The sequence below is a fragment of the Mirounga angustirostris genome, unplaced genomic scaffold (assembly GCF_029215605.1).
Source record: "Mirounga angustirostris isolate CCGP_5_RB_7025 unplaced genomic scaffold, mMirAng1.0.hap1 SCAF_1, whole genome shotgun sequence".
NCBI classification, from domain to species: Eukaryota; Metazoa; Chordata; class Mammalia; order Carnivora; family Phocidae; genus Mirounga; species Mirounga angustirostris.
Genome location: NW_026991709.1, coordinates 2,396,227 through 2,409,488, shown reverse-complemented (window position 1 = coordinate 2,409,488; position 13,262 = coordinate 2,396,227). Strand labels below are relative to the sequence as shown.

At 56.0% G+C, this 13,262-nt stretch overlaps 1 protein-coding gene across 4 annotated transcripts in view; it reads left to right on the top strand.

Moving 5' to 3' along the window:
• The window catches only part of TRAPPC10 (trafficking protein particle complex subunit 10), a 90,736-nt gene that overhangs the window by 44,948 nt on the left and 32,526 nt on the right, over nucleotides 1–13,262 (top strand). For all 4 annotated transcript variants that reach the window (XM_045902372.3, XM_064578092.1, XM_045902374.3 and 1 more), the window contains one exon: nucleotides 237–484. In XM_045902372.3, coding sequence (XP_045758328.1) covers nucleotides 237–484 — 248 coding nt within the window. The remainder of the gene's footprint in view (nucleotides 1–236; nucleotides 485–13,262) is intronic.

Sequence of the window (13,262 nt, the reverse complement as noted above, 5' to 3'; positions counted from 1 at the left end):
TTGCCTTGTGCTCATCATCAGTTGCCATGTACTGAGTGGGAATACTTGTGGGAGCTACCCTGTCCCCACATCACTAGCCTGGTTCCATGCCCATGGAAAGGGGGCGGGCCTGTGGTCAGGGAGTAACTGGTTGTTGAGCCGCCCGTTGGTACGTGAGGTCTCACGGCCTTGAGCAAGAATCTCAGGAGGGTGAAGTAATCTGTAGTCAGCGCCTTTCATGATGTGTGTTTGTTTAGATGGTGCCAACTGGCTGACTTTTTTCTGCCAGCCGGTGAAGAGCTGGAATGGATTGATCCTCCGAAAGCCCATAGATATGGAGAAGCGTGAGCTGATACAGAGGCAAGAAGCCACCCTGTTAGATCTGCGCAGTTACCTGTTCTCTCGGCAGTGCACCTTGCTCCTCTTCCTGCAGAGGCCGTGGGAGGTGGCTCAGCGCGCCCTAGAGCTGCTGCACAGCTGTGTGCAGGAGCTGAAGCTCTTAGAAGTGAGTCTATTTTCCCAATTTACTCGTTTCTTCGTTGTTCAAACCCAAAACCCTGAATCGCGAATCGCAGGCATTGAACTGTCTGTGCTGTAGGAAAGAGTTCTCTCTTCCTGAATGTCCTGCATCTGTAGCATGTTATTTGTGTAGTTACTCTTTACACCGATTGGGTAATTGTTCAGAAGTGTCATTTCTGCTCTCAGCGTGGGGGAGTTCATGTCGGCCCAGAGCAAGACTCTTGGATCGGTTTCTTCCCGTGAGGTTTTGAGAGCCTTCGGCTTTATCCCCCGAGGAAGACGGCTCCCTGCCGCACACACGGTGTGAGGCCTTGTGGGCGGACCTTCACTTGATTTCCGAGCCGCCTGTCTGTTTTGCACGTGAACACACGGTAACGGTGTGACGAACCGGAATTAGTAGCATGAAGTGTCAGGAGGGTGCGTGACGGGTGCGCGTGTGCACGTGTGTGCGAGTGAAACCCGTGAGAGAGGCGTGTACGGTGCGTCGGTCGCGGAGTGTTGGCCTTTAAGGATCGAGTCCCCGGGCTCCTGCGCTTCTGCTGCTCACAGAATCAGGCATGTTTTAGTGAAGAAAGGGAGCGTTCGTGACTGTGTAGTCTGGGCGCGGGGGGGGGGTCTCCCCTTTTCTGTTTCAGTGACCTCTCTGCCCAGAAAGGGGCACCTGCGCACATACACAGGGTTACTCATCATCTCGGGGGGCTCACAGACACCCCCACCCCACCCCGCCCCATTCCCCGATTAGGAATGAGGTGAACGCTTTAACTCCATTGCACAAAGGAAGAAGGCAGGCCTGGAAGTGGGAGGTGGCTGACCCAGCAACAGACCGCAAGGGTTGTCCAGGGTCCGGCCGCTGCCGGCACGTCCCGGGGGCACAGTTGAACAGGGTCCTTGAGTGTAATCGTATTGCGCTAGCCAAACCCTGGTGAAGCCGGGCTTTCATGACGAGTAACTTTCATCCTCTGTATCCTAGAGTACTAAAGAACAGGCTCAACACTTAGTTTGAAATAATCAAGTGATAGAAACTTTTTTTTTTACCCAAATGAAGAGAAATTATGTTAGTTAATTTTTTTTTTAAAGATTTTATTTTTTTGACAGAGAGAGATACAGCGAGAGAGGGAACACAAGCAGGGGGAGTGGGAGAGGGAGAGGCAGGCTTCCCGCGGAGCAGGGAGCCCGATGCGGGGCTTGATCCCAGGACCCTGGGATCATGACCTGAGCCGAAGGCAGATGCTCAACGACTGAGCCACCCAGGCGCCCCTGTTAGTTAATTTCTAAAGGAGAAACGCCTAGCCTAGCTGAGCCACACACTCGTGAATGTAAGAATTTGTATCAGATTATTTTTCGTGCCTAGATACCTCATCAAGCAAATGAGGGAAACACCATCTTCCGCCATGGGAGGGCACTCCTGTGGCTCCGTCGAACCGCGTGGACTTGGGTGACCTGCTTCGGCTGCTCCAATCTGGCCGTACAGAGCAGGGGGCACAGGGCTGTCTGTGCTCATGTGTGCCTAGATATTTTACCTGATTTAGAGATTTCGTCATCTTAGCAGATGGGGGAGAAATAGGCTCTGTGCTAGAGTCCACGTGGTTCACACTCAGCACCGTCAGACTGGGGTAACCCCGGGTGGGTCCATCAGGAGGCACTGTCATGCAGCCCAGGGCGCGGGTGGGAAACCCTGGAGGGTGGTGCAGAACCAGCCCCTTGGTGCTGGGCCCCGCCCGTCACAACCTGAAGGATTAGAATCTGTCGGAAGTTCTTGCTCTTGCCCCAGGAGGTTGCCTAGTCACAGCACGGCAGCCAACTGGCAGAGAGGCGAGGAAACATTGCCGGAGTGGCTGCCACCGCGCTGAGGGGCTGGGCCCTCCTGGTGAGGGGCCGCTGACCCTGCAGGGACCCAGCTGGGCACCTACTACCACCTCCTGCCAGCTCCACCAAGCGTTCTGGAAGCTGGAGGGTGAGGGAGCCTGGGGATGCGTTACATACAGCTCCCCGGATCTGTGGGGCCTGCTGGGAGCACAGTGGAGCCTAGGGGAGGAGTAGGGAAGCCTTTTCCTGCTGCTCACAGGCATCCTCGTCCTAGCATGGATCCCTGGTCACTCCGGCATGCCCAGACGGTGCAGGCAGGCTGCGTGGGGACATGCGTGGTGTCCCACTCATTCGCGGCACAGCAGCACGCACAGCGGGTCCTCCTGCCCGCCTTGCCTCGTCTCCTGAGCTCCTTGCTACCTCTAGCCATCGTAGGAGTGCATGGAAACTGTCCTCTCGGCTGGAAAGAGAAGCATGCAAGGAGCAGGTGGTGGGGCTCGTACTCGGAAATGCTCCTGGCTCCAGAGAGTCCGTGTGAACGGCGGCATGATGTAAGTCCATCCTCTAGGCTCTTGGCCTCTGGTGCGGACGTTCACTGAGGGCTTTTCCCGTGCTTTGTGTTGTGGGATGCACTTCACATACGTTGTAGTATTCTTTCCTCTGGTTCTGTTCTTTTCTGAGTGGAATGGTCATCGTCCTCTCGACCATTCCTCGAGAGGGGGCTGTCCCCCACTATGAATCATGTTGATTGTACTTTGCACCTTTCTGGTTCTGCTGTGTCCTGCCTGAGATGAGTTGACCAGAGCTGAATTCAGGGTGAGGACACGCTGCCCACTGTTTGCTTTCTCTCTCTCTCTCTCTCTGTCCTAACGACCCAGCTTCTTGTTCCCTGGTCTCCTCGTGCTGCACATGATGGGGGTGGGGCTGCTCTGTTGCCTTGCCATCCCTCGGCATCCCTGCCACATGAGTGCCATGGACAGTAGCTGGGCCCCAGCAGCGTGCTGTGTCTGTTGAACTGCCCGGGGCACGAGCTGCCAACCTCTTTTGTCGACCCAACTCTGCTCATCCCACGGGTGAGCCTGCACAGTCCTCGTGGAACACTTGCGCTCACGTGTGGTCGGCACCAACGTGAATGCCGGCCACTGTGGTCCTCTGCTGGGAGCTTCTTCCCGTCCCCTCTGCTGTCCAGCAGTTTGACTCTAATCTGGTTGTCAGGTGTACTTTGTGAGGGTCAGGTTTTAGGAAGACAGTCCAGCATGGAGGGTGGGCTCTGGAGCCACAAGGTCTGCGCTCAGACCCCACCCCACCCCACGCCTCCCCGCCAGGGACCGTGACTCGTTTACTTGCCCCTTTAAGCCCCCCTTTTCCATCCATGGAGGCAAACAGAAGCTGCCGTGTGGGTGCTGAGCGTGTCCAGGGAGCTGAACTTTTCACGCTGCCTGCCGTGCGTCAGCCCCTCGTGCCAGTCAGGTCTGAGCGTGACCTTCCTTGGTAGCATCTTCTCGAATATTTCTTTCCAAGGACAGAGAGTCCGTGTGAACGTGCGTGTCAGCACTGTTGTAAGACTGTGGAGGCCCCATGGTACTTCAGGCACAGAATTATTCTCTCAGCTTTCTCATCTCAGGTTCTTTCTGGAGGTTGGTTTCCGGGGGGAGCGTTGTTTTATCTTGAGTACATTTTTCAGTTGGCAGTTACCTGGAAAAGTATTATTCTTAGAGTTTCTTTTAAATTTTTGTGGAAATATTCAAAATTCAAAAGACCCCAAATTATTTACATTTTCTATACATTTAATTTTACTCTAAAAAACAGACTCATTTCCTGGTGTCGGGGCTAGCTTTTTGGTGGGGTGTTTTTCACCTTTGTATCGGTGGCCGGAGGCCAGTGTGGAGCTGTGGCTTCTGACATGGGCCCGAGGGGGCTCGGCATGGTGCGGTCCTGGGCTGGGGGCAACGCTGTGTGCACGGAGAGGCCACGGGCTCAGCCAGCTTGCAGGCTGGGTCCGGGTGTAGTTCTTGTAGGGCTCAGCTTCTTTTCTTAATCCTTTTAAGCTCAAAGCCTAAGTATTACAGCCCTTCCTGCATTTCTGATTGTGACATTTCTTTAGCAGAAAAGGCTATGTATATTTGCTTCTATGGTTTGTAAAACACATCCTGCTAACCTTCTGGTTGATTTGTCCATTGATTTGAAGTATCTTCTTTGAGAGTAGGAGGCCAGATGCCATGGGAACAAGCCGGATGCCATGGGAACAAGCCCCACCTCTGTAGTGGGACGTGGAGTGCCGGGCCAGGGGTGCCAGGGAAGAGCCTTGGGCCAGCTGCCCTGATTGAAAACATGTGAAAATGCACATTGTAGCTGCCCCGTACAGCTGATAGGGATCAAGGAGTGATGTCCAAAGTGTAGCAGTTCTTCATGAGCTCAGATGACTCGTTCATAGGGTATTTCTTTTTTCCTACAACATTAAAAAAAATGCCCTCCATTTACCAAACATTGAATATATTGTCTCTGTGAATTTGGAAGGTAGAATGCTTATTCTAACAGCAGGAGGTGTCCTTTTTGGTCTGTGGCCTTTCTGTCTGCAGAGGAAGTGCGTTCATTCAGTCAGTCCTGTTTCGAACATTTGTATTGCTCAGAATTATTTGCAACTGAATCAGTGTGTATTCTCGTCCATCTGTCTACATGTGATATATTCATACACGTAGAATTGCTAGCTCAAGGACACACTTGTTTTTAAAGCTTTTAGTATACATTGTCGAATTGCCTTCCAGAAAGATCTTCCCATTTTTCATTTACACTAGCAGTGCCTGTTTCCCTGCATCTTTGGTAAGAAAAAAAAAGTAGTCATGTGCATATATTTTAATCTTTACCAAATTGTAAGTGAGAATATAAGAAAGATATTTTCTACAAGACCATTATATATTTGTTATGATGACTTCCCAAATGATTTTTTAAAACGTGGGTCTCCCTCAGTACTGATTTGTCTTTTGTCAGCTTTGGTTCTGATTATGCTTCCACACGGGGTAGGCCAAGTAGGACCAGGATCCCAGAAGAGCCACCTGGTCTAGAGACTGGCCAGAGCTAAGCACAAGAGGCCATCACGGCCAGTCCACCAGTCTGTGAGCAGGGGCTGCATGTGGTAGAAGCTTCCAGGTTAAACTGGATGAGACAGAAAAGGGGTGCCTTCCAGGCTGGCCACTTGGATCTATGTTCCGAGGTTCGGGCTCAGCAGAAGACAGAAGCCGAGGCGTCGCTGAGTAGTGTAGCTCAGGGTCCCTGAGTGCTTGCTGTGTTCCAGAAGCTCTGTGGGGCTTCTAGGTAGACAGGGGCAGGGGTCATTGCGTGACCTAGAGCCGTGACGACCTGACGTGGAAGAGGAGTAGGAATGGACAGGAGGACAGGTAAATGCCGGAGGTGTTGCTGAGGAAGAACCGGTGAGGGTTGGTGGCTCTCAGGAGAGAAGAAGGAGGGGCGCCTGGGTGGCTCAGATGGTTAAGCGTCTGCCTTTGGCTCAGGTCATGATCCAAGGGTCCTGGGATCGAGTCCCGCATCGGGCTCTCTGCTCCTTGGGACCCTGCTTCTCCCTCTGCCTCTCTCTCTCTCTCTGTCTCTCATGAATAAATAAATAAAATCTTAAAAAAAAAAAAAAAAAAAAGAGAGAAGAAGGGCTGGCAAGTGTCATTAGGGAGGCAGTTGGTTGCCTGCAGGGCACTGTGGTAAACATGGGGTGGGGGCATGGCGTGCAGATGAGGAAGAAGCAGGTCCCTCCTGACGTGGGAAACTCACGGTCGAGTACACTGAGCCAGCCGTGGGAACAGGGTCAGAGCAGTGTCGCCAGGTGATCAGAGAAGAACATTTGGGTACAGGAGGAGTATCAAGGATGCAGAGGTCCCATCCCTGCATGTGGATGCTTCAGTTCAGTTCAGTGAGCGTTTTCATGGCGCCTACTTTGTGCTAGGGAATGTTTCTAGAGGTGGTCTTGTATGAGCTGGGTTTTAAAAGATTCTTCTGTTCAACAGATATTCCCGGGGCACCTGTGTTGTGCCAAGCAAGCATTTGTTCTAGGCACTGCATTTTTAGCAGAGGGCAAGATAGACCAAACCCCATCCGGGGGAGTTTACGTTTTGATGGAATGAGGAGGTTGAGTGAGATCTGCCAGGTAGATGTGGCTTGTGGTGGCAAATGTGAGAGCGTGTTTAAGGCAAAGAAGGTTTTAGTGAAGAAACTATGAAGGAGCTCAGTCTTGCTGGAACTTAAGGGGTGAGGCAGGGCTTGCCGGTAAGGCTACAGAGCTATCAGAAGCTGGATTTTGAAGAGATTATGGAAGTGTTGGTATGGCATCCTGAGGCCTGGGTTTTGTTCATCGTCTGGTAAGGAGTCGTAGTCGGGTTTGAGGTCAGGGTGCCATGAAAGGTGTGGGACCTGGTGGGGTGGGGGGCAGATGGAGGCCAACAATTAGATGGAGGCGGGAGGAGAGCCAGCGGCTGAGGTCATAATCCACTGGGGAGGACTAGGGCAGTTGGAGTACATTTTAACTAAATGGATTCAAGAAAAATTTATTCAGTGGGTCTACTGAATGTCTGTATGTAAAAATGAATCTCGATCTCGTACCAGACACAATTCCAGGTGGAGTTTTGATCCAAACATTAAAGATAAGACAAAGAAGCTTCTAGAAGAGAATACAGGCGACTATTTCCATGACCTGGAGGTTAGCAGATATTTCTGACACAGGACTAAAGGCACTGACCGTAAAGGAAGAGAGGAACGGACTGGACTACACTGAAATCGGAACTTCTCTCCGTCAGCAGGTAGCATTACGTGAGTGAAGATGCGAGCCACAGCGTGGAAGAGCACCAGCAGGATACGTAGGTGGGAAGGGCTCTTCCCAGAATATGTGAAGAACTCCTGCAAATCAATGAAAAGAGACTGACAGATCAATAGAAAAATAGGCAGAAGAAGCTATCCCAGTGGCCAGAAAGCATATGGAAAGGTGCTTCATCCCAGTGAAGTGCAAACTAGGTGTGTGGAGGCCAGTGCACAGCCCCAGGATGGCTGCAACGGCGGGCTCGGTGGGCGGCAGCGAGCGGGCGGGAAGTGGGGGTGGGAACTGGCGCTTGCACCGCACGTCCCGTGACCCGGCCGTCCCGCCCCGGGCATCTACACAGACATGCCGTGCGCGTCCCAAGAGACAAGCCAGCATGCTCGTGGCCGCGTCATTCATAATTGCTGGAAACGAAATAACCCGAACGTCCATCACGTATGCGGGGACGATCCTTGTGGGCTGTTTGCACAGCAGACTGGCAGACAGCAGTGGAAGCAGACGGACGTGTAGTGGGCCGGTCTCCCCAACACAAGAGCGAGAGAAGTCAGACACACAAGGATGTACGTGTTTTGCTTCCTTGTGTACAGCGTTCACAAGCCGTCTGTTGTGAGGCGTCCAGCCAGGGATGGGTTTGTGAAGGGGATGGCGACTGGCGGAGCTGGACGTGGCGGGCGGAGGGGCTCCGCTGCACCTGGGAGTCTCCAGCAGGGGTGGGCGCGTGGGGGTTCCTTATGATGCTGTGTTCTCAGTGTTCGGTCTCGCAAAAGATGTCGGTTTAACAAAAGAAAGAATAGAGAGAAGGCCTTTAACTGTAGGCTTAGAAAATGGTAAAACAGCTCTTGAGGTTACTGATAATAGTGGTCTTAGGAAAGGAGGGGGGCTTGAAGAAACTAAAGAAGATACGCAGGTATCCCCATTTTTCAAAAGTTTGTTTTATACCACTTCACTGCTACAGAAGACCTACATTCATACCTGTCCTCACTAACCAGAAGAAATCCGAAGAGGATTTCCGCTCTTAGTGGAAAAAAAGGCGAAAAGCGAAAACCGCGTCCAGCGGCGGGTGTGCAGTGAGCCGCCATGCAGGCGGCGGACTGCACCCGAGCAGCGAGCGCGGCCCCCCACCTCCTGCCCCGCGAACCACCCGCAGCATCTCAGCCTCCGGCCCCGGGGCTCTCGGCTGCGTCCCTGAGCATCTGGGCTTGATCTCGACTGATTTTGTGTGTCCATTAGCTAAACATGTCCTGGGGATCAGAAGAGCCTGGGAGAAGTGATTTTTGGGGTCTGGGAATGCTCAGAAGTTTTCCACGTAAACTAACGGCACTTGCTTCTTCGCCTTATGTCGTCTTGGCTTACGGAGGGTTTCACAGGAGCGTGGTGCTTTCGGAGAGAGACCTGTATTAAAAAATTTAAAAAGTCTGTTGTTTACAAAAGAGGTTATCCAGATGGCCCGGAAGGCTGTGGAAAGGTGCTCATCACCCTTCTTGTTAGGGAATGTGAATTGTCAAAAGGTGCTGAGCCCATCCCCTGGGCTCACGGCAGAGCTGTGTGCACTGCTGGGCGAGCTCCCTCCCCCTCAGAGCAGAGCTGAGGCTCATCCTTCCTGGGTTTGGGCAGCATCGGGTTGTAGGGTGTGGACTTTGGGGGGCTGCTGCCTCCTGGGTGAGACCTGGGGCACTCCTTGCATGTTTGCTGAGGTATATGTGTCCCCCCTCCCCGGGCCTGCTGCTCCCAGACTGGCTGGCTGAGGTGAGCGCGACTGCTTGAACAGGTCTAGAACTGGTTCTAGCCCTGGCTGCGGAACGAGCCCTCTTTTCCAAACTTCATGGGACTTTTAAACCATTCTCAAACTCTACCGTAATGGATGACGGTAACCTGTAGAAAAACCGACAAACAGAAAAATTGGAGCTCGCATGTGGTGAAACAGCCACTTTGGAAAACTCTTTGGTATTGTCTCCTGAGCCGAAATGTCCTTTGACTCAGCGATCTGTTCCTAGGTACGTACCCAAGAAGAAGGAGTCCAACCAAAAGATAAGTAGGGTGTGTTCAGAGGGGCTTGTAAACCAGCAGGAGGGCCTGACTTTGACTAACTTCCTGGCTCTTTTTCCCTGGGACTAGATCAAGTTGGTGCAGCTGTTTTACTAGGCAGCATGGCTTATGATCGGGTCACCTTTGGTGAGCGGATTGTGCCTGGACTGGGAGGCCGCCAACACCTGGTGGACAGCCCACGCTCCCGGTCCCCTTGCTGCACCTCCGTGGATCTTACAGGAGGCTCGGGCTGCCCCGTGGGCCCTGAGGCCTCCCAAGAGACCCAGTGTTGATCTCTTCTCCTTGCCCTGATGCTGCAGGGGTTCCCGCAGGGGAGGGGCCACTGATGCCGCCCTCCTTTATCCTTCTGTGTAGATTGGTACACAGGGGGCTGGGGGTCTTCTGAGTCAGAGAAGGCTTCCTCCCCCAGAGAGGGGGGCGGTATTGCAAATAGTTGTATCCATGGTAGCCAAACCCTGGAAACAACCCAAACACCTATGGATGGGGATGGATAAATAAACTGTGGCATATTCGTAGAAGGGCATAGGACCCAGCAGGGAAGTACAAGCTGCTGACAGGCCCCACCAGGTTGGATCGCACTGTTAGGTTCGACAGGGAAGCCACATACAGAAGAGCTTGTGCTGTGTGGTTCGGTTTGTGGGAGGTTCAGCCACTCACTGGTGACCGAGGGCAGAAAGGGGTTACCTTTTTGGGGTGGGTTTTGACTGGGAAAAGGGGCTCGAGGGAACCTTCCAATCTAATGATGGTGACCTGTTCTTGATTTGAGTGGTGGTCCAGCTGTAAAACTTCATGGGGCTCTGAGGTTAGTGATTGGGCCCCGTGCATATCTCACCTTATGTACTCGTAACCTTTTTTTTTTAAAGCGATGAGAGATCTATGACTCCGATGATATTTTAAGCATTTCTGAAAGCCCTCGATCGCCACCCCTGAAGTGCTGCTGCGGAGCCCAGCTCTGTCAGGCCCTGATGTGTGTAAGAGGCCTGCGGGGTGTGCAGCTGGGCTTTGCTGGGGAACCGCGCCCACACCAGTGAGTGTGGTTCCAGGTCCTAGGCTGATGTCTTCCAGCAAAAGCTTAACTGGCGTGGGATGGCAAGTGCAGAAGCCGCAGCCGTTCCTTCTGCGTGGAGCCAGTCAGGATGCGCACGCTCCTGAGCAGGACCGGGAGAAGCCAGAGCCGCGGCCGGGGAGTGGTCCGCGTGGGGATGGCAGGGGGCCTCCCGGGCAGGACTGGAACCAGCAGTCACTGGGGGACCTCCAGTCGAGAGGCGCCCCCTGCCGTTGTTGCACGGCCCCTGCCTGCCGTGCCCTTTGCTGCCCGCCGCGGCCGCCTCCAGCTTGGAAGTCGGTCCGTGGTGGTTGTGCTTTTCCTGCCCTTAGCCAAGCTCCTCCTGCCGCCGGACGCTCCTGCTTCCCATGCACTGTTCTTCCAGACTCACTAAGGTGGTACTTGCTCTTTGCAGAAAACAGTGCCAAGGAAGTATCTGGTCCATAGTCTTTGCACAGAGGAAGACTTTCTGTCATGGCGCGTGCTTCTTCTAGAGCCTGCCCGTGTACAGATGCGCCCTCTGGTGCCTCGCCCTCAGGTGCTCGGCCGCTGCCGCTCCTCTCTGCTCTGGAAGAGCGGCCCACACGTCCTTGGATCCCAGACACTTCCCAGCCTGCACCTGGCCCCCCCGCAGTCCTTCTCAATGCTCTCCCCCTGCGGTCCCTCTCAGGGCTCTCTCTGCAGTACTTCCCAGTGCTCCCCCCCCCCGTGGCCCTTCTCAGTGCTCCCCCTGTGGCCCGAGTGCTCCCCCTCGCGGCTCCTCCCCGTGCTCCCCCCTGCAGTCCTTCCCAGTTCTCCCCCTGCGGCCCTTCTGAGTGCTCCCCCCCGTGGCCCTTCTTAGTGCTCCCCCTGCAGCCCTTCTCAGTGCTCCCCCTGCAGTACTTCCCAGTGCTCCCCCCCCCGTGGCCCTTCTCAGTGCTCCCCCTGCGGTCCTTCTCAGGGCTCCCCCTGCGGCCCTTCTTAGTGCTCTCCCCCTGCAGTCCTCCCCAGTGCTCCCCCTGCAGTCCTCAGTGCTCCCCCTGCGGTCCTTCCCAGTGCTCCCCCCCCGCGGCCCTCCTCATTGCTCCCCCTGCAGTCCCTTCTCAGGGCTCCCCACCCTGCAGTCCTTCCCAGTGCTCCCCCCAGTCCTTCCCAGTGCTCCCCCTGTGGCCCTTCTCAGTGCTCCCCCTGCAGCCCTTCTCAGTGCTTCCCCTGCAGTCCTTCTCAGTGTTTCCCCTGCAGTCCTTCTCAGTGCTCCCCCCGTGGCCCTTCTCAATGCTTCCCCCCCCCCCGCGGCCCTTCTCAGTGCTCCCCCCCGCGGTCCTTCTCAGTGCTTCGCCTGCAGTCCTTCCCAGTGCTCCCCCTGTGGCCCTTCTCATTGCTCCCCCTGCAGTCCTCAGTGCTCCCCCTGTGGCCCTTCTCAATGCTCCCCCCCCCCGCGGCCCTTCTTAGTGTCCCCCTGCGGTCCTTCTCAGTGTTCCCCCCTGCGGCCCTTCTCGGTGCTCCCCCCGCGGCCCTTCTCAGTGCTCCCCCCCCGTGGCCCTTCTCAGTGCTCCCCCCTGCGGTTCTTCTCAGTGTTCCCCCCCCCCCGCAGCCCTTCTCAATGCTCCCCCCCGCGGCCCTTCTCAGTGCTCCCCCCCGCGGCCCTTCTCATTGCTCCCCGCCGTGGCCCTACTCAGTGCTCCCCCCCACGGTCCTTCCCAGTGCTCCCCCCGCGGCCCTTCTGAGTGCTCCACCCCCCCCCGCGGCCCCTCTCATTGCTCCCTCCCCCCACGGCCCTTCTCATTGCTCCCCCTGTGGCCCTTCTCAGTGCTCCCCCCCGCGGCCCTTCTTAGTGCTCCCCCCCGCGGCCCTTCTCAGTGCTCCCCCCCACGGCCCTTCTCAGTGCTCCCCCCCGCGGCCCTTCTCATTGCTCCCCGCCGCGGCCCCTCTGAGTGCTCCACCCCCCCCCGCGGCCCCTCTCATTGCTCCCTCCCCCCACGGCCCTTCTCATTGCTCCCCCTGTGGCCCTTCTCAGTGCTCCCCCCCACGGCCCTTCTCAGTGCTCCCCCCCCCGTGGCCCTTCTCAGTGCTCCCCCTGTGGCCCTTCCCAGTGCTCCCCCTGTGGCCCTTCTCAGTGCTCCCCCCTGCGGTTCTTCCAGTGTTCCCCCCACCGCAGCCCTTCTCAATGCTCCCCCCCGCGGCCCTTCTCATTGCTCCCCGCCGCGGCCCTACTCAGTGCTCCCCCCGCGGCCCTTCTCAGTGCTCTCCCCCCCCCGCGGCCCCTCTCATTGCTCCCTCCCCCCACGGCCCTTCTCATTGCTCCCCCCCGTGGCCCTTCCCAGTGCTCCCCCCCGTGGCCCTTCTCAGTGCTTCCCCTGCAGTCCTTCCCAGTGCTCCCCCTGTGGCCCTTCCTAGTGCTCCCCCTGTGGCCCTTCTCAATGCTCCCCCCCGCGGCCCTTCTCAGTGCTCCCCCCCGCGGCCCTTCTCAGTGCTCCTCCCCTGCGGCCCTTCTCAGTGCTCCTCCCCTGCGGCCCTTCTCAGTGCTTCCCCTGCGGTCCTTCCGAGTGCTCCCCCTGCGGTCCTTCCAAGTGCTCCCCCTCCCCCCGCAACCCCTCCTAGAGCTCTGCCCTGCAGCAGCTCCCTGCTCTGACTGCTGGGTGTTCCCTTTCTCTTCTGGGTTCATCTGAGGCAGAAGCCCTGTGTATAGCCTTGGTGCGTTCCCTTTATTCTCGCTGGCAGATAACGAGCGTGTGCCTGAGGAGAGGTGGCGCGTTCAGCAGAAGCTTCCATGGAACGGCTGCCTGGGATGGTAGTGTCTTGTGAGGTGACGGCACTCTGTGCGGTACCTGGGAGCCAGGAGGGCCCGTGAGGCCGGCTCAGCCAACCCAGAGCCCGCCCTGGTGTGACCGGGGAGGGAGGGATGTGCCCTGACCTTGTCCCCGGGCTGCATCCTGCCAGCCAGCTCTTCTCTGCAGCCCTGGCATATGGTCCACTGTCTGGGCCAGAGAGCTTCTGACAGTGTAAATGGTTTCTAGGCCCATTTTTCGTCCGAGAGGATCTAAGTCGTTTATCTCATTTTGCAGAGACTGG